The sequence below is a fragment of the Stomoxys calcitrans genome, chromosome 2 (genome assembly GCF_963082655.1).
Source record: "Stomoxys calcitrans chromosome 2, idStoCalc2.1, whole genome shotgun sequence".
Taxonomy (NCBI): domain Eukaryota; kingdom Metazoa; phylum Arthropoda; class Insecta; order Diptera; family Muscidae; genus Stomoxys; species Stomoxys calcitrans.
Window position 1 is genome coordinate 111,413,790 of NC_081553.1, and position 21,817 is coordinate 111,435,606.

General features: G+C 37.7%; 1 protein-coding gene across 1 annotated transcript in view; it reads right to left on the reverse strand.

Moving 5' to 3' along the window:
• The window catches only part of LOC106088617 (progestin and adipoQ receptor family member 3), a 94,777-nt gene that overhangs the window by 64,400 nt on the left and 8,560 nt on the right, over window positions 1–21,817 (reverse strand). The window contains exon 2 of the mRNA XM_059363124.1: window positions 9,865–10,017. Within this exon, the coding sequence (XP_059219107.1) occupies window positions 9,865–9,957 (93 nt within the window). The 5' untranslated portion in view covers window positions 9,958–10,017. The remainder of the gene's footprint in view (window positions 1–9,864; window positions 10,018–21,817) is intronic.

Consider the following 21,817-nt stretch of genomic DNA (forward strand, 5'->3'; position numbering starts at 1 on the left):
AAAATCATTAAGCTAAAACGTCGGGAGTAATCTAATAAAAATGTTTTTTGACATTTGACATTTGAAATATTTGTAAAAATATCCAAAATGCATTTAAAGTAAAATTTACATCCTGAACACGTGTAAAAAGTTTTGAATTTATATTTAATTCCATTCATTTGCATTTTCTTTCCACAACAAAATGCAATATATTTTATTTTGAATTATTTATATTTATTGATACTTTGGTATATATTTTAATTTGTCTTCGGAAAAATACACATTGAACTAAATAAGAAAATAATTAAATATTGAAGGGCACAGTGATACATACTACGAGTATTATATTCCAATCAAATTGGATATGTGGGAGCTATATCGAAATATGTGCTGATTGGGCCCATTAGCAAGCACGAAGTGGCCTTCATTGTAAAGAGGCGTCTGTGCAAACTGATAAGCGGATTGCATTATTCGTTCGAAAACAATCATGTGTCTTACTCATTAAGTCGCAGATCGACTTTACAAAATATTCAAAACGCAATGATTAGATAAGTACACCCCATCATACGATAAAGGCTATCCTTCAACACTAGAAAGACCAAGATTTCTTACATACCTACAACCAAAGAAAAAATTAAACACGGCGTTGACAAAGTGACCCCTTTAGTTCATAAAAGTGAATCGACACACAGATGTTATCAGATCAACCATAAATGTTCATCCACCAACAACAGTATGTTAAACGTTTGTCCACATCCGTTTACATTCTGACAACGTCTAGTACACATTTTTATACCCACCATCGAAGGATGGGGGTATATTCATTTTGTCACTCCGTTTGCAATACATCGAAATAGCCATTTCCGACTCTATAAAGTATATATTTTCTTGATCAACGTAAAAATCTAAGACGATCTAGTCATGTCTGTCCGTCTGCCCGTCTGTCTGTTGAAATCACGCTACAGTCTTTAAAAAAAGATATTGAGCTGAAACTTTGCACAGATTTTTTTTTTGTCCATAAGCAGAATAAATTCGAAGATGGGCTAAATCGGACTATATCTTGATATAGCCCCCATATAGACCGATCCGCCGATTTAGAGTCTTAGGCTCATAAAAGCCACATTTATTAAGCGATTTTGTTGAAATTTGGGACAGTGAGCTGTGTTAGCCCCATCGACATCCTTCTTGAATTTGGCCCAGATCGGTCCAAATTTGGATATAGCTGCCATATTGACCGATCTCTCGATTTAAGGTCCTGGGCCCATAAAAGATGGATTTATTGTCCGATTTCGACGAAATTTGGGACAGTGAGTTGCGTTAGGCCCTTCGACATCCATGTCGTATATGGTTCAGATCGGCCTATATTAGGATATGGCTTCCAAAAAGACCAATATTTTGTTCTACAAAATAAAACAATAACTTGTACTTATTAGACCTCTCAATATCAGTGTCTTATTTGGTGCAAACCAAATAAGATAAAACTGCTATGGGGTCATAAATTATGCATTTTTTACCGGATTATGTCGAAAGGTGGTTTACATATATACCCGAGGTGGTGGGTATCCATATTGCAAAAATATTTTGTGTTCTGTTAAATATCGAACCTGTGTTCCATTCATTCCATTGAATGTTTACAAACGCCTTACCACAGCCCCCTATGTACAATGTTTAAGATTCATTTGAACTTAAGGTTGGTATACATACGAGTACACATTTAGTAAGAATGATGTTCACAATGATCGGTGCATGAAGCAACAAAGCGTGTTCACAATATTTCCAACAACGTCTGTGTATGAAAATGACAACATTGGTGCATGATATTTGTTCAGTATAGTGGTCTGGAAGGAGAAATAAGCTATATATTTTTTTTCATATCAGAGGGGAGGCTGACCCTCCCCCTTACTATCAAAACGCCATCCGCCAAACGCCAAATCAAAAGTGGACCATTCGGGACACTATGGGATTCAAATGAAAGGTATTTCGGATTAGAGTACGAATATGATATTAAATATTGGGTCAAAGTCCCTAAGGAACCGCCCGACCCCAAGACTCCACATATAGGCATGTTGTACGGTCATGTCATATGGAACTCAAATGAAAGCTGTTTGGGAGTACATTACAAATGTAGCATTAAATCTTAGGTTTTAATAAGGGGGGCATCCTTACCATTAAACCACTCTATAAACCCCCTAAATTAGAAAATTAACCGATCTTGGATAAATGGGTTTCAAATAAAAGATATTTTTGAGTGTATTACGAATATGCCGTTAAAAATTAGGTCATATTAATGAGGGAGCAGCGCAGAGGGCCAAGTTCAGCTGGTATTCATATAAAGATGTATTCTTACTAAGGTTTCACAATTTTTATAGCAAAATGAAATATATTACAAGTGTTGAACCCAGTTCAACAACAATCTTTGCCGTTCTCCAAAATCTGCCCCATTTTAGTCATAAGAACATGAATTAAATGAAATTATTAAAATATGAACTTTTTCATGACCCTTAACATAAATACCAATATATGAATTAATATTTGCAATATGGCAACCCTAGCCATGTTAACTATTGTACTAAATTTAAACACACATAGCTGTCTTCTTCTAACTTTAAATTATATTGCTGAAATACATTTTTTAATGTTAACCGATACATTTTATATGATGCCTTGGTTACCTTTGCCACTGCCATCTTTTACTTGTGCAGCAGCAACGATAGAAAGCGGTAAGGGTCATCAGGCTAATAAAACTGTTCATCACTTGGAAACTGAAACTGTGCCTATTTTCTTCATTTTTATTTGGGTTCCTTACACTTCCGGGAGATTTAATTCCATCCAACTACAGTCCACTAGAAGGGTCTACCGGAGTTGTACATGGTCCTTCGAACCGGATGCCATCTTTTACTTGTGCAGCAGCAACGATAGAAAGCGGTAAGGGTCATCAGGCTAATAAAACTGTTCATCACTTGGAAACTGAAACTGTGCCTATTTTCTTCATTTTTATTTGGGTTCCTTACACTTCCGGGAGATTTAATTCCATCCAACTACAGTCCACTAGAAGGGTCTACCGGAGTTGCTTCTCGGCCTAATTTACCAAAAATATTAAGAGCTGGAATGATTCAAACGTCCTCAAATATGCCGATAGCTCAAAGCACCATCTTTGGGTGGATCATCTCTGGAGCTTGCCATTATTAAATTGCATTCCTGCAAGGCGGGCGGCATGTTGAACCCAGTTCAACAACAATCTTTGCCGTTCTCCAAAATCTGCCCCATTTTAGTCATAAGAACATGAATTAAATGAAATTATTAAAATATGAACTTTTTCATGACCCTTAACATAAATACCAATATATGAATTAATATTTGCAATATGGCAACCCTAGCCATGTTAACTATTGTACTAAATTTAAACACACATAGCTGTCTTCTTCTAACTTTAAATTATATTGCTGAAATACATTTTTTAATGTTAACCGATACATTTTATATGATGCCTTGGTTACCTTTGCCACTGCCATCTTTTACTTGTGCAGCAGCAACGATAGAAAGCGGTAAGGGTCATCAGGCTAATAAAACTGTTCATCACTTGGAAACTGAAACTGTGCCTATTTTCTTCATTTTTATTTGGGTTCCTTACACTTCCGGGAGATTTAATTCCATCCAACTACAGTCCACTAGAAGGGTCTACCGGAGTTGTACAACAAGAAAAGTTAAAATTAATCTTATTCCAATAAATACCGTTACTATGAATCAAAATGTGCTTCCATTTGTTCACTGGGTTTCCATATTCCTCTACAAATTGGGATTTATTAGTATTTTCTTAGATTTAGCGAAAAGTGGTACTATTTTATACAAGGGGCCAAAATTAGCGGTCTTTTATCTAGGTATACCACATACGTATCTCCCTAAAAAATATTTAAATAAAGGACTGTGCTAAACATAATTATTTCGCCAATTTAATAAAGTGCTACATAAATTAAAACCAACAAAAATTTTCTTCGAAAAAAAGTTTTGAATAAAAATCACAAATCGGACAAAATAACCGGTTGGGGTTTCTATCATTAATATGTGCTTAAATCAACTATTCATAGTTAAATACAACCCAGGTTTGCATTTTTTAGAGAATACCCTGATAGAAATATGACGGTACTTTGCCAATACTGACTGGTATTACTTTGTTCTCGTCATTGGCAAAGATTTTTAATACCATTTGGTATCAATTCAATACCAGACAAAGGAGGCTATTAAGAACTGACGGCGTCACATTTATATTCTTGTCATCGCGCGAGAAGTGTTGTTCAGATTTCCACTTAAAATAAAGTGTCCATTATTAAACATATATTAAAGAAATAAATAGAATAACAGTGCTAAAACCAATAACAGATTAGTACTGAAACTAATTCTAGTTCAATAATAAGGCTAGTACCAAACGGTATTAATCATTTTTTGGTTCATCCATACCATCCGGTATTGTTTTTGTACCATACGGTGTTGATTTACAATCAATACCGTATGGTACTGAAATGAGCACGTTTGGGATCAACTTTTCTCTGAGTTTACCGATTAATTCCGACCTATAGTATTGAGATTCCTGACTTTGTACATTGAACTCTTAGCAAGCCTATGTCAGCTAAATCCCAAAATGGAGATTGGGCCAATATTGGACAAGAACGGTACTTACTTTACTTTAATTGGCTACGACAAAAGAGTTGTTCCACTAGTCGAACGTAGAATAGCGTTCCAAGCGCCTAAATTTTCTGCGCTCATTCTAAAATCTCTGCATTAAAATCTTGAAATAAATGCGCCTTTTAAGAGATGGATTTAGGGTCTTGGGTTTTATATATAGAAGCTATGTGTATTGAAACATGGACCATATTTGACAATTATAACGAAGTTGTTGTAGTAGCAGTGTGTGGTACACTGAAGCGGCAGCCCTTGCCGATTAGGGAATTCATCGGGTCAATCCGGTACATACAACCGGCTGCCATGGGATTGATTGTAACGAAGTATCTACCTTCAGTTTGCTAACATGCACCACGAAAGGCCTACTAGGATTTACTGTTCCAAATTTCAACTAAATTGGATGACAAATGTGCCTTTTATTGGCTCAAAACCCCAAATCCGGAGGTGGGCTTATGTGACAGGCTTATTCAAAAATAGTTTGCGTTCTTCGGAACCGGGAAGACCTGATGCATGCATTTGAGTTAGGAGATGCTTAAAAAACAATTAAGTAGTATCTATATGTAAACCAGTTACATCTAGTAAACAAGATTATACAACATTAAAAAAGAGGCCTTATGATCCTTCTTGAAGACAGTGCCACCGTCGCAAATGTCCCTGAAACCGTTCTTCAGGAGCTGAATGAAAGGTTCTTTGGTGTTCTTCATATCCACTAGACATCGCATCACTATGTTTTGTGGTCGTTGTAGAAAGAGCTTCAATAGTCAGAAGGAGTTAAAAAATCGATTCAACTAATTCAGCCAATTCTTGCGAAAGAGCATCAACAAACTGGTCGAACGTTGCAAAAATCACTTTAACTAGGTTATAGTGTAGAATATATACATAATTGATTAAATTGCACATAATTGATTAAACAGATATATATGAAGTCATCAGCGGACGAATTTTTTGTAAACAACAAATACGGCTTTCTTATAATTCAATACTATGGTAATTTAAATAAGTACTTTTAATTTATTTTCTAAAGTTTCATTAGAAAGTGATAAAAACTTAAATTCATGTTGTATAATAGAATACCTGAATATTAGACTAAAAATAGGAAAACCAGTAAAAAGTATATTCCATTTTTATGCAAAGCAAATGAAAATTAATGCATACCTCTAAAGCAAAATCCGGGAATACTTCAATTGCTTTTGGTCAAAAAGCAGATTTGCAAAACATTTTAAAATCTCGAAGCTTATTAAAAAAAAACATTAGTAAAAGCGAGCTAAGTTCGGCCAGGCCGAATTTTATATACCCCCCAACATGGATCGCATTTGTCAAGTTTTTGCACGTTCATTTTAATAAGTAGATAGTCAATAAATAGATAAGAATCGCTTGCTGTTGTTGCGCAAGAAACCAAATAGAAATATTGGTTATATGGGAGCTATGTAAGGTTATGAACCGATTCTGACTATGCTTGTCACGAATGTTGTTGTAGAAGTCAATGCACAAAATTTCAAACAAATCAGGTAGAAATTGCACATTCTAGGGGCTCTTGAAATACATTCGGGAGATGAGTTAATATGGGAGCTGTATCAGGTTATGGGCCGCTTCAGACCATAAAGAATACGAATGTTGGAGGTCATAGCAAGAGTCATCGTCCAAATTTCATTCAAATCAGGTAAGAATTGCGCACGCCAAGGGCTCAAGATGTACTTTCTGGAGATCGATTTATATGGGAGTTATATCTGGTTATGGACCGATTCAGCCTATACTTGGCACCAATGTTGGAGATTTAGTAGAAGTTATTTTTGAAACTTTCAGTCAAATCGGGTAATAACTGCACACTCCTTGGGTTTAAGAAGTACATTCTGGAGATCGATTTAAATGGCATCTAAATCCGGTATTAACCGTTTCAGATCATACTTGACACGAAAATTGGAGATCATAGTAGAAGTCATTGTGCGAAATTAAATCGAATAAGAATTGCGCCCTCTAGGGGTTAAGGAGTCATATCGATGAATCGGTTTATATGGGGGCTATATCGCAATCTGAACAGATAAAGCCCATTTGCAATCCCTAGTGACCTACATCAATATGAAGTATGTATGCAAAATTTCAAGTAGCTAGGTTCACCCGTTCGACCGCTATTGTGACTCCCACAGACGGCCGGATGTGGCTAGATCGACTCAGAATTTCTAAACGATCAAGAATATATAGGTGTTGCAAACGGAATGCATAGATAAGTATACCCCCATCCTATGGTGGAAAGTATAAAAAACAAAATTGCAGAACTTCACTTTGGTAGAGTAGTAGTAGTATTAGAATTTATACCCAATACCGAAGAATGGGGTTATATTCATACTGACATTCCGTTCATAACATATCAAAAAATCAATTTCCAACCCTACAGAGTATGTACAGTATCGGACAAAACATTTGAAACTACCACAGAAATTGGAAAAACAAAATTTCAAAGTATTAAAAAAAAAGAATGGTAATATAAACATATTTATTATACCCACCACCATAGGAGGGGGTAGAATCATTTCGGTTGTAACATCTCGAAATATGGACCTACGCGACCAACAAAGTATAAATTCTCGATCGTAACATTCTAAGTCGATCTAGCCATGTTCTTTTGTCTGTAGAAATAACGATAGCGGTGGAATGATTAAAGATGTCAGATTTGCAAGTGGCTACCATACAAGGTGTACCTTAGATTGGTTCTTGAGCCCCCAGATAGTCAAATTCCAACAATCAAGCCAAGTACAAGCCATGATATAGCTTCCATATAAACCATTCTCCCGGTTTTACGTGTTGAGCCCCTATAAGGCGCAATTGTCATCCGAATTGGCTGAAATTTGGCAAGTAGTATTCTGTCACAATTTCCAACAATCGTCGCAAGTACGGTCCACATCGGTTAATAACCTGATATTTCTCCCACATATACCTATCTGCCGATTTGACATCTTGAGGCGCTGAAAGCCGTAATTGCTGCCCGATTTGGCTGAAATTTTGCACTTAAACCACACCCAATTTCACCAGATTTCTATCGGACTATATTTGGATATATCTGCCACATATACCCATATCCGATTTAGAATATTGAGCTGCGGAATTTTCATCGGATTGTAAAAAAATTTAGGTCGGAAATTGTTTTGGAACCCTCCACATCGATGCCGTATACGTAGTTTTTTTTTTCATTCAACCAACTCGCAGGGGATGTTCCCTACACTGATAGAAAAAGGACGTCGCAAAATCATGCACCAATGTTGTCATTATCATACACAGATGTTGGAAATATTGTTAACAAGCATGAATGATTTTGTGAACGTGTTGTTGTTTCATGCACCGACCGTTATGAACATCTTTCCTACTAAATGTATACTCGTATGTATACCAATCTTAAGTTCAAATGAGTCTTAAAACTTTGTTTGTACATAGACGGCTGTGGTGCAATGTGGTAAGGCGTTTGTAAACATTTAGTGGAATGGATGGAACACAGGGTCGATACTCAACAGCACACAAAAATTGTTGCACTCTCAAAAAAAAACTGTAGACGTTTCATTCATAAAACTGTTGTTGGTTGATGAATATTTATTTGTGTGTTGATTCACTTTTTAAACGAATGTGGTCACTTTGTCAACGCCGTGCTTGATTTTTTCTGATGAACATCCTTACGTCAGGAATAAGAAGGCGGATGTCAGTGGAACACACACCATGAAAGTAACAATAGAACAGTGCCACGCAACCCACGTTGCGACGGTGTTCAAGTGGAACAATAGAGTTGGATTTCGTATTGTCCCCTATCAAAACTATCGCCCTCCTCTGCACACGGTCGAGTAGCTCCAAGGATGTCTTCGGAGCACCGGCCCATACTTGCGAGTTGTATTCCACCTTCGGCCTGATGTAGGTAGTATAGATATTAAGAAGATCAGATGAAATGAAGTATTTCTTGCACCGCTTAAGAAAGCCCAAGCGCTTGGATTCTTTTTCCGATACTTCGAATACATTTTATGCCCAACGGGCATCACATTGTATTATCATACCCAGAATATCAAGAGCGTTTGTTTGCCCAATATCCATACAGTCGATAGTTATTGACGATTGTAAATGAATTCGAATGAATATGAACGACGGAGATGACTGTCATCCGCAAATTAGTAGATTGGATAAGAAGTCTTACTCAGTAGCTCGTCGATGAAAACATGAAAAATAGAGGGAGGAAGGACAGAGCTTTGTGGTACACCTGTTAATTTCATCTTCAACAACTCGAATTTCCATCTTCAACAACTCAAATAGTACGATTTTTAGAAAGCTCGATATAAATCGGCTGAAGACAAAACCGACACCAAATGAGCCAAGCTATGGTAGGAGTGCACCGTGCAAATTCGAAGTCTTACTCAGTAGATCGTCAATGAAAATAAGAAAAATAGAGGGAGAAAGGACAGAGCCCTGTGGTTCCACATGCGGTTAATTTTAATTCGTCAGAAGAGAACCCATCTTCAAAAACTCGAATAGTACGAAACTCTAGAAAGCTTGATATAAATCGGGTGAAGTCATTACCGACACCAAATGCTATCAAATGCCTTGGTTATATCCATCGCCACGACCTTACTCTCACCAAACTGGTGTATAAATCGACTCCATTGTTCCGACAGAAACTCCATCAGGTCGCCCACGGAGCGATTTCTGTGGAACCCATATTGTCGGTCACTAAGAAGGCCAGTTGCTATATAAACCGATCTCCGAATTAATTAATGTCATAGTTTTCATCCCTTTTCCTTGAAATGTTGTACAGTGAGATGTTTTAATCCCTCAGCAGCCTTGTGCAGTATGGTCAGAATCGGACAATATTTGGATATAGCTGCTATGTATATAGGCCGATTTAAAGTTTAATTTAAGTTTAATAGAAAACATATGGTGTCATCATTCAATCTGAATGACAATGGCTAAAAGAGGAAGAACACATCACACATTAGCCTATTGTTTAATGCTTTCTATTCAAAGAATAGCAAAGCAAAAAACATTTAAAAGTCAGCAAAATTGTGTTGTTGCTAGAAGCATTTGAATAAAACAGACCAAATATATTCCATTTTAAAATACAAATTATAGTGTAAAATTATTAATATTACGGGATGCAAAGATGTATATGACTTAAGTAGAGAAAGCATTTCTTGCGATTTGTTTATTAATAATTAATTACTGCGTATTGATTGCACTTACCTTTTGATCTTCATCATTTTTATTACGTTTGTAGCATGTTGTTGTTGTAGTTGTTGTCTGACCACAATCAGTCATGTTATCATATTGATTCATTTTACACAATATCACCACACACTCAAGAAAAAATTAAATAATTTCCGATATTGATCAACACTGAAAAAAAAAAACAAATACATAATCAATTACAAAGTTTAAATACCTTCTTATGATGTCACACAATCAGGGAAATGCAATCGTATTTCGAAATTTATCATTAAAATATGTGAGGATGGCTATTTATATTGGGGATCTATCAACCAAAAAATTCAAAACATTTTTCATTGAAAAAACTTTCATTGGTTTTCAAAATATTTTTCGTTAAGAATAAACCTATTTGTATCGAAGTACTCCGATTGAACCGCTGCAAGAGGATGTAAAAAAATATTGTCGATGTAAGGGAATAACAAAAGTCATTGGGTAGATTAGGTTAGAGTGACAGTCTGTTTTCCAAACCGACTCACTTAGATTATTTTAATAAATTGTGATACCACAATAGCGACAGACCACGTGACATGGTGAGAATCGAACCCACGACCCCCGCATACAGCTACCGGTGCGACCCAAATCATTGGGTAACTAAATAATCGGTTAGGTTAGGTTAGGTTAGGTTGAAAAGAGGATGCATATATTAATCCTCCCCATGCCACTATGGACATACACCTAAGCCAGTAATCGGCTTGTTGTGCGCTCTAAAAACTATAAAGTAACCTCTAAAAAGAAAATTTTAAGTTAGGTATTCCGTGCTACTTACAAAATCCTTAATTGTTTTCAATGCCACTCCCCTAAGTTGGTTCATGTCTGATATTGTGTCTCCACCTAAGTACCGGTATCTGTTGGACGCGAAAGCCGGGCAATGACAAAGGAAATGCTCCAACGTCTCATCATTTTCCCCGCATGCTATCACTTGCCGCACCGATTTTACATAAGCTCGTAGTCCTATGTGTCCCGTTATGATACCAATAGCTATACTGACCTCCTTCTTGCTTCCTTTCAGTAATAGCCTCATCTTCTCACGATCTGGATCCCCATATAGGTTTTTCGCCGTCCTACCGACCGTTTCGCTGTTCCACAATGTTGCATGCACATTCGTCGCCCAATCCCTTAACTCGGACTGCGTCGACAAGAAAGACTTCGAGTTAACCAAGTCTATTGACGGCAGTCCTCTGGCCTTCACTGCCAAATCGTCTGCCCTTTCATTTCCCCTTACTCCGTTATGGCTCGGCACCCGAACGATGCGGATTTTGTCATCCTCAAAGAAGGCGTTAATCTCCTCCTTACAATGCAAGACTGTTTGTGACCTTACCGTCCTGCTTGTTATTGCCCTTATGGCAATTTCAATGTCGGTAAAGATGTGCACACTCGACGTCCTCGCATTAGCACCACACCACTTCATGCATTCCGTGATCGCCCGGATCTCCGCTTGCAGGACCGTATTCTGAAACAGATGTCAGTCCCTGTGTTTTCAATGTAAACCCCCAGGCCCACTCTGTCCTCTAGCTTTGATCCATCCTTGTAACATGATCTTCCAGATGGCAATACTAGGGTTCCATCAATCCAAGACTGTGCTGATGGCAGCAGTGCGTCGCACTCGACTTCAAGGTTCATCTCAGGTATCCAATCGGAAACCTCTCCACTTTCTTCCAGGTTTCCTATCGTTGCCTCGATTATACCGCGATGGTATGAGCTGCTCCCATCCTCAATCCATTCTCCCATCGTCTTAAGTCTCATAGCCGCAGTGGCTGCCTCACATTTAATATGTATGTCAATGGGTCGGATATCTAGAATAGTCTCCAGTGCCCTAGTGGGCACTCCGCCTATGCCAAGACAACATGTTCTCTGAACCTGTTGTATGGTCCTTATGTTGCACTTTTTCTCCATAGCAGTCCACCAAACTACTGAGGCGTAAGTTAGTATTGGTCTAATCACGCTCCTGTAGAGCCAGTGGACTATTCTCGGATTCAGGCACCATTTAGAGCCTACGGCCCGTCTACATAACTAATCGGTTAAAATACGACAATTCATTCAACCTGCCAATTCGACAATTTCAATAGAAATCTTATCGTAATTTCGATTGTGCAAAAAAGAGTAGCATTTTTTCGACATTTTGCACTGAAATCGAAATTTTTTGTTCGTTTGTTCAAAAAAAATTTAACCCCATTATCGGGTGTAGTTTTCGTTTGTAATGGTGTTGCCTACAGAGAGTGGAAAAATGTTGCATTTCTTTCAAGAAATGTTGCATTTGTTGCAAGTCTACGATGGAAAATGTCGCACTTAAAATCAGCGGCTTTCATTCAAACAAATTTTGTTTAAATAAAAGAAGAAGACAAAATTTGTTAAATATTTGGAAAAAAGTGGCAAAATACTAAAAATAAAAATATGCAAAGTTCGGCCGGGCCGAATCCACCATAGATCGCATTTGTCGAGTTCCTTTCCCGATATCTCTTTTTAGGCAAACAAAAGATAAAAGAAAATAATTGCTATAATATTGAAGCTATATCAAGTTATGGTCTGATTCCGACCATAATTGAATTGAGTGTTGGAGACCATAGAAGGAGCCATTGTGTATAATTTCAGCCAATTCGATCAAGAATTGCGCCCTTTAGGGGCTTAAGAAGTTAAATAGAGAGATCGTTTTATATGGGAGCTGTATCAGGCTATAGAACGATAAGGACCATATTTGACACGTATTTTAAGGTTTATATGTTTATAAGAGAAGCCGTTGTACACAATTTCAGCCAAATCGGATAATAATTACGACCTCTGGCGGATCAAGAAGTCAAGATCCCAGATCGTTTTAAATGGCAGCTATATCAGGTAAAGGACCGATTTCAACCATATTTAACATAGTTTTTGGAAGTCATAATAAAACACCTCATGCAAAACTTCAGCCAAATTGGATGAGAATTGCGCCCTCTAGACGCTCAAGAAGTCAAGATTCAAGATCTGTTTATATGGCAGCTATATCATGTTATGGACCGATTTAAACCATACTTAGCGTAGTTGTTTAAAGTCATAACAGAACACGTCGTGCAAAACTTCAGACAAATCGAATGGGAATAGCGCCCTATAGACGCTCAAGAAGTCAAGACCCCAAATCTGAAAAGGTGAATTGTTTTATTTTAAATTTCTTTGAAATTCGGAGAGGTGAGTGAAAGTAACAAATATGTGCCCACATCTTGTTTACACTGATAGAAAAAAATTTTAAAAATTCCTGCATTAATGGTGACATTATCATAAGCAGACGCTGTTGAAAATATTGTCAACATGCGGGGTTGGTTTTGTGAACACACTGTGTTGTTTCATGCAACGATCGTTGTGAACATCATCCCTACAAAAAATGTTTGTTTCAATCTATAAACCTTGAAAGAACGTCAACGCCTGTGCACGTTTCGTTCAAAAGAACTGTTGTTGATTTAAGAACATTTAAGGTTGATTGGAAAACATCAGAATGTTGATTCACTTTTATGAACCATTGTGGTCAACTTGTCGTCGCCGTGCTTGATTTTTGCTATAAGTGTAACCGACCCTCTGATTTAACGTCAACTAAAGGTTTACCGAAGATCTATTGCGAATCATCTAACAGAATGCCTGTACTTTGCGCAGCCCGCTTTAATAAATCCCACGATATCAAATTGGCAAATACAGCCCTCGAAGGGTTATGGCAATAAATGCATACAAAAGAATTAACATCATCGCTCTAAATTGATATCAATTCAATTAATACAAATAAAATTAAAAATGAAAACGAGAACAAAAATGCCAAAACAAATTTATTTCTAAAGTGTTGGCACAGTAGGAGCAAACCCCCGAAAAATATACAAAAACTATTAACCAGCGAGAAGGGATCAAACGAACGTTGTGGATCGCCTAATTGCTGGCAAATAAAAAAAGAATTCAACAAAACACAAAGACTACTACTCCGTATCAATTGGGGAAAAAAACAAAACAAAAATTGAATAAAAGCCAAATTATATGAAAATGAATAGGGGGCAAGTTCATTGGCAATGTTTACAATAAAAAGAAAATAAATATAACGAAAGCAAAAACATAAAAAAAATTCAAAGCAATCAAAAGACTTTTTACAATAAAAGATTCTTGCACTTTCCAAATCATCATATTTTGACAAGAATTTTATACCAACTTTACTTTAGCCAAATTTTAATAATTCAATCAAATCCCTCAAAATTTTATATGAACATAAAGTTTTGCTGCTTGACCAAAGAAAGAGCTCCCTGTTCTCTACGGTAGTGATTGTAGCAATTTGTCAAACCTCAATGACCAGAGGCATTACTTGTAGAATAAAAATCAGAGCATCAGATGGTGTCGTCCTCTATACGGCTGTAATACACAAACAAGCTATGCCTTAGATCCGAATTACAAAAGTATCGAACAGTAGGTTGATTTTAGAAGTGCCGTCTACTAGACAACAACGCCATATAGCACTGGGCAGTAGATACCCAGTGCCTAACACGCGCTTTAAACCCTCAACATTTGCCAATAGTTCTCTTGCAGGTGTATAGGGCGAGAGTTGCCTTTCCTGCCCTTTCTAAAATTAAGTTCAGTTCCTATCTAGCAAAACACCTAGGTATTTTGCGCCATCAGTAAATGGAACATTCTCTCCTCACAAGGAGACAGGTGCCACGAATGTCGTGTTTAACGCAGATGCCTGCCATCATGGCCCAAACCTGCGAGGCCCAAGGCCCAAGGGTGAATACAATCCGTCTACCAACGCCTCCACATGGTACCAATGTGATCCCATGTTTTTGGACGTGTTCACCTCCTTGGTTAGGAGCGGAGCACTACCCAAAACTCCTTCCGATCTATGGGTCACGGCACCCGGTTGAAAACACAACTCCACGCCGAGCTTATGCTCTACCCGCGATTTGGGTATAAAGCACAAACACCACGCTGCTCCCTACTGGGGCCTCACCATTGTCAGGCTGGAACCGAAGTTCCAGGGGCTCCTGACACCCGTGGTACCAGATTAAAGTCTCCAGTCAGACTTTGTAGCCTTAAAAGACTACTACCAGTTGAACCCCAAACAGTTCCAGACTGGTCAACTGGAAGAAATTAATCGTCCTAAGCCGACCTTAAGCCAGCATACAAAAGTATGCACAAAACATACAACAGGACGATATACACAAACAGGACACGGCAGCCCTCACGGGCTACGCCACATATATCTGCATCAACATGGGGCTCACAATCAACGGGGCCACCCTCACGGATGACCGAACACAACCACAACAGTTACGGGAACCAACGATGGCCGCTGCATCAACATTGGCAAGGCAGGTGCCAGGCCATGTCATGCACAGCACCAAATCACTCGGTCGCGCCAGTATAGCAACACCTCGTTATGGATAATTAGCGTGTATTCATCCTTCCACAAAGTCTTGTCCGTCTCCGAAGAAATACTTCCCGGGAAAACAGGTGCCACTGTAGGTAACATATATCTCTTGCTGAAAAGAACTACAATACATTCGTCTTAGAATTACACCTAGACCGCTTTCAGTATCCCATACGTAGGGAGCTGTACGTAGGGATTCCTGTGCTTGGAAAATTGTCTTCAATAGTAACAGCCACATCATCAACACGACCACTTTTACACCTTTTTCTTGTAGAGACAATAATATATTGTAAATGGCTATATTCCAAAGTAGGGGAGACAGTACATCTCCTGAGGTGTTCATCTGCTAACACATTTTTGTAGATCAACAGATCCCAAGCTTGCCGTAATGTATCTTTTAGTAAGTAAGTTATTAATAAACTTATGTATGGTATTGTCGATGCCTTGAAACTCCAGTTCCTTAATGATTGCTGTCGGTTTTACATCGTTGAAAGCATCTTTGAATTCCCTTGTGTATTCCTTGATAGCAAAAAAGCCTTCGATGTAGCCTACTAAGTCGTGAAGGGATGTTTTAGTGGATTTGCCCTTACTATATGCATGCTGTTGCCCAAACAGGCAATCTCCAGGGAACTTTGGTCTAAGATATGTTTTTATCAACCTCTCTAGAGTCTTTAGCATAAACGATGACAGACTATTAGGACAAAAAGCTTTCGCCTACGTGTGGTAAAGATTTCCTTCTTTTGGAATGAAAATTACCTTTGTGTACCTCCAGGTATATATGACATATTGATACAAGCTGAGTATATCTAAGCCAAGGAGCCAATCTGTTGGACACAGCTTGTAATATAACCGGTGATACATTATCAGGGCCTGGCGACTTAAAGGAGTTGAGACTTTTTATCGCCCGAAAGATTTTCTACTCAGATACAGTCTCCCCAATAACCTCTAACGATTGCATATCAGTGACAACCTCTTCTGGCGCCACGTTTTCCTTTCGGATATGTGTGTATTTACCGGGATATGTGTATCAACGAGTACTTCTAACGTTTTCTCACTAAATATTGTGCATACATTCTCAGACTTCTCAATGTATCCCACTTTAATAGGTCTTGAGAATAGGATCTTCCTTCGCCTAGATGCCTGAGATGTATCCTCCACAGAGCTGCAGAATTCCACGAAGGATTTGTTGTCAGCCTTTCTTAGCTTCGCCTTGTTAATGAGTTTTCTGTAGTCCTTCCTTACCCCTGGGACCTTGGACCCCTTCCAACCAGTTTTGGGGTCCACCATGGTGGACTCTGTTTGCTAGGACATGCTGACATAAACGAATCATTCAGGGCCCTCATGATCCGCTTGACCATTATATCTGTGTCCTCCGTAGTTTCCACTTTCTTTTCTAGTCTTTTCTGAAGGGAGTTTAAGGGCGGAGCAGATCCCAGATCGGTTTATATGGCAGCTATATCAGGTTATGAACCAATTAAAACCATATTTGGCACAGTTGTTGGAAGTCATAACAAAACACTTCTTGGAAAATTTCAGCCAAATCGGAAAAGATTTGCGCTCTCTAGTGGCTCAAGAAGTGATGATTCAAAATCGGTTTATATGACAGCTATATCAGGTTATGGACCGATTTCAACCATACTCAGCACAGTTGTTGGAAGTCAAAACAAAGCACTTCTCCAAAATTTCAGCCAAATCGGATAAGAATTGCGCTCAAGAAGTCATGATTCAAGATCGGTTTATATGGCAGCTTTATCAAAACATTGATCAATATAGCCCATTTACAGTCCCAACCGACCTACACTAATAAATTGTGCAAAATTTAAAGCCGCTAGCTTTACTCCTTCGAAAGTTTGCGTGATTTCGACAGACAGACGGACATGGCTAGACCGACTTAAAATGACATGACGATCAAGAATATATAAACTTTATGGGGTCTCAAAGGCATATTTCGAGGAGTTACAAACAGAATGATGAATTTAGTATACCCCCATCGTATGGTGGAGGGTATAAAAAGTTCAGATTCAATGTTTAATTGAAAATTGCATAAATTTCAATCCCGATCGTAATTGAAAAAAATTCGGTTTCAATTAAAAAAATTATTGATTTAATTAATGTTTAAATTGAAAACGAATTTTTTTCCAATTAAATTTTTAATTGAAATAACTTTTGTGATATTTTTTCTAAAGGGTGATTTTTTTGAGGTTAGGATTTTCATGCATTAGTATTTGACAGATCACGTAGGATTTCAGACATGGTGTCAAAGAGAAAGATGCTCAGTATGCTTTGACATTTCATCATGAATAGACTTACTAACGAGCAACGCTTGCAAATCATTGAATTTTATTACCAAAATCAGTGTTCGGTTCGAAATGTGTTCATTCACCGTTAACGTTGCGTCCAACAGCATCTTTGAAAAAATACGGTCCAATGATTCCACCAGCGTACAAACCACACCAAACAGTGCATTTTTCGGGATGCATGGGCAGTTCTTGAACGGCTTCTGGTTGCTCTTCACTCCAAATGCGGCAATTTTGCTTATTTACGTAGCCATTCAACCAGAAATGAGCCTCATCGCTGAACAAAATTTGTCAAAATTTGAACACATTTCGAACCGAACACTGATTTTGGTAATAAAATTCAATGATTTGCAAGCGTTGCTCGTTAGTAAGTCTATTCATGATGAAATGTCAAAGCATACTGAGCATCTTTCTCTTTGACACCATGTCTGAAATCCCACGTGATCAGTCAAATACTAATGCATGAAAATCCTAACCTCAAAAATATCACCCTTTATGTATGTAGAAATTTTCTAAGACAATAAAAATTCGACATAATTTTCTATAAAATAAACATTTAAAAGTAGTTCTAATAATTTTTTTACTTTTGCATAGCAATAGAAAAGTTCCCAACAAATTTCCCCCTTCACTGTCGTCTACACTTTGATTATTGTTAGATTTTGTAGATTATTTGCATTAGGCGTTAAACTGATATTTAACAGTTCAGTGTCAATTGTTAGACAAATGCAAGGGAGTACGTATGGTATTCTGATTTTAAACTAAATAATGGACAACGTATGTATTTCATTATTTCTAAAATTTCGCAAGCTCTTGTTATATTTGTCTTGCTTGCCAACAAATCAGGAATAAAAATTATACGGAATTGAAGAAATGATTACAATTAATATAATTTTTATGGCCTTCGCGCGAAATGCAGAAAAAAGGTTCTACGTTTTTAATCATAAAAAAGAACGTAATTTTAAGCATTTCAAATAAATATAACTTTAATAGTTTTATTATAAATTTCTACTGAAAAAAAAAATTATTGCATTTTACGGAAGAAAAAAAGTTATTCATCGGAAAGTTCTTTTACAGTACATCATTTAAATAGTTAACATCCGAAACAAAAGCCTTAAAGGCTCCACACCTAATATGGATGAAAAGTCATCTAACCAAAGGCGAAACGAGCTTCGTGTGTTGAGATCTCTGGCTTTCCTTTTCCATTGCAAAAATCTCCGATCATTAAGCTCGTCTCAAAAGAAAAACAAACGAAAAATTGTGAATTAAAATTATCTTCGCCCTAACAGCCGAAATTGAAAACATTCTTGTCATCAAAAACTTTCTTGCCCTTTGCCCATGGTTGTCTCAGACTTTAAAAGAGTGCCACAGAACATTGGTATTTTTCAACTCAAGTTACGTTAAAATTTACTTTCACTTATGCATTGTCGCATGACTGAAAATTAATGTCACTTTCCGAACATCGCTTTACTGAAAACAAAAACACATTTTAGCGTTTCTTTTATCCGAGTTTGTTTTTATGTGTGATTTTGTTGAGGAAATATAAAGGTAAATGGAAAAAAGTTAGAAAAACAATCCTGGATTAACTTAGATAATAGATGATTGATTCTAGCGAAGACACAGCAGCGATAAGTTACATTCAGATGTTAAATTCGGCACATAAATCGGGACATCTGCTTGAATAGGGGAAACAATCCTTAAACTTACTTTAATTGGCTATGACAGAATATTTGTTCCACTAGCCGAACGTAGAATAGCGTTCCAAGCGCCTCGATCTTCTGCTCTCATTCTAAAATCTCTCACACCAAGTTTCGAGGTGTCTCCCACCACTTGATCGTTCCATCGGGCTTTTGGTCTTCCCGGTTTGCGTGTGCCATGTCTATTCACATCTGCATCTCGCATAATCTTCTCCAACAGGATATTAAAGAGATCACACGATAGGCTGTCTCCTTGCCTGAAACCTAGTTTGGTATTAAATGGTTCGGAGAGATTCTTTCCTATTCTTACTGAGCAACGTATATCAGCAAGTATCATCCTACAGAGTCTTATTAATTTTGCAGGGATACCAAACTCAGACATGGCTTGAAATACCTTTGAACGTAAAGGAGTATTGAAGGTGGCTTTGTAGTCAATAAAGAGATGGTAGGTGTTGATTTGTCCTTCTCGGGTCTTTTCCAGGATTTTGCGCAGTGTGAATTTACCAGGTCTAAAGCCGAATTGATAGGGCCCAATTATCTCACACAGTACGCTCGAGAGTACCTTGTATGCGATGGAGAGGAGACTTATTCCTCTGTAGTTGGCACATTCCGTCTTGTCTCCTTTCTTGTGAAGGGGACATAGTATGCTGAGGTTCCAATCATCATGTATGCATTCTTCTAGCCAGATTGTGCAGATAAGCTGATGCATACGCCTTATCAGCGTGTCGCCTCCGGTCTTAAATAGTTCAGCGGGTAACCCGTCGGCTCCTGCTGCCTTGTTGTTCTTTAGTCGGCTTACTGCTACTTGGATCTCATTCTGACAAGAAGGATAACATTCTATACCATCTTCAGGGATTGGTTCTGCGGTATCCTCTTCGCCGCCAACGTCGGACACTAGCAGTTGGGTAAAATGTTCTTTCAACAATCCTAAAACTAGCCGACCTGACATTTTGATGGCGGAAGTAGTATGAAAAACAAATATTTTCTTAAAAAGAGGCAAGAATGCTAAGACATATATACATATTTATGTTTTAAGTTTCAAGGTGAACAATCAATATATACATATATATGTATATTTGTATAGGAATATGTTGTTAATGGTAATTTAAAGTTCTGCAAGTATTTGAATTCATAAAATCGAAAACAATGTGTTTGTTTAAATTATTTTGATCGAATTTTACCACGAAGTACAAATGTAAATGCAACCTAGAATTTGTTTTTTTCTAGAATTAGAACGAAATTATTTATTTACAAAATAATGAGACGTGTTGTTCTAATAAATCAACCAAGGAAATATTTTTCGATAAGCATGTATTGTATTTCGTACTAGTTCACCTGTACCGATAGTTATCATTGAAATTCACACCATTTTGCGCAAGTTTCAATGAAAAATGCATAATTTATACCCACATAGTAGCTATATCGAAATATGGTCCAATTTGGATCCAATTCGGCACGGACATTAAGTGGTCTAATAACTACAAGTCATTATTCAATTTTGTAGAACAAAATATTGGTCTTTTTGGTAGCTATATCCAAATATAGACTGATCTGAACCATATACGACGCGGATGTCGAAAAGCATAACACAAGTCACTGTGTCAAATTTCAGCGACATCGGACAATAAGTGCGTCTTTTATGGGCCCAAGACATAAATCGAGAGATCGGTCTATATAGGAACTATATTCAAATCTGGACCGATCTGAGTCAAATTGCAGAAATATGTCGAGGGGCCTAACACAACTCACTGTCACAAATTTCAGCGACATCGGACAATAAGTGCGTCTTTTATGGGCCCAAGACATAAATCGAGAGATCGGTCTATATGGGAACTATATTCAAAACTGGACCGATCTGAGCCCAATTGCAGAAAGATGTCGAATGGCCTAACACAACTCAATGTCCCAAATTTCGGCGAAATTGGAAAATAAATGCGCCTTTTGTGGGCCTAAGACCTTAAATCGAAAGATCGGTCTATATGACAGCTATATCCAAATCTGAACCGATCTGGTCAAATTACAAAAAGATTTCGAGTGGCCTTACACAACTCACTGTCCCAAATTTCGACGAAATTGGAAAATAAATGCGTCTTTTATGGGCCTAAGACTTTAAATCGACAGATCGGTCTATATGGCAGATATATCCAAATCTGGACCGATCTGGGCCAAATCGAAGAAGGATATCGAAGCGCCTAACACAATTCATTGTTCCAAATTTTGGCAAAATCGGATAATAAACGCTCCTTTTATGGGCCCAAAACTTTAAATCGAGAGATCGGTCTATATGGCAGCTATATCCAAATCTGGACCGATCTGGGCCAAATTGAAGAAGGATTTCGAAGGGCCTAGCACAACTAAATTTCAGCAAACTCGGATAACAAATGTGACTTGTATGGGCCTAAGAGCCCAAATCGGCGGATCGGTCTATATGGGGGCTATATGAAGATATAGTCCGATATAGCCCATCTTGGAACTTAACCTGCTTATGAACAAAAAAAAAGGGATCTGTGCAAAGGTTCAGCTAGATATCTCTATTTTTAAACACTGTAGCGTGATTTCATCTTAGATTTTAG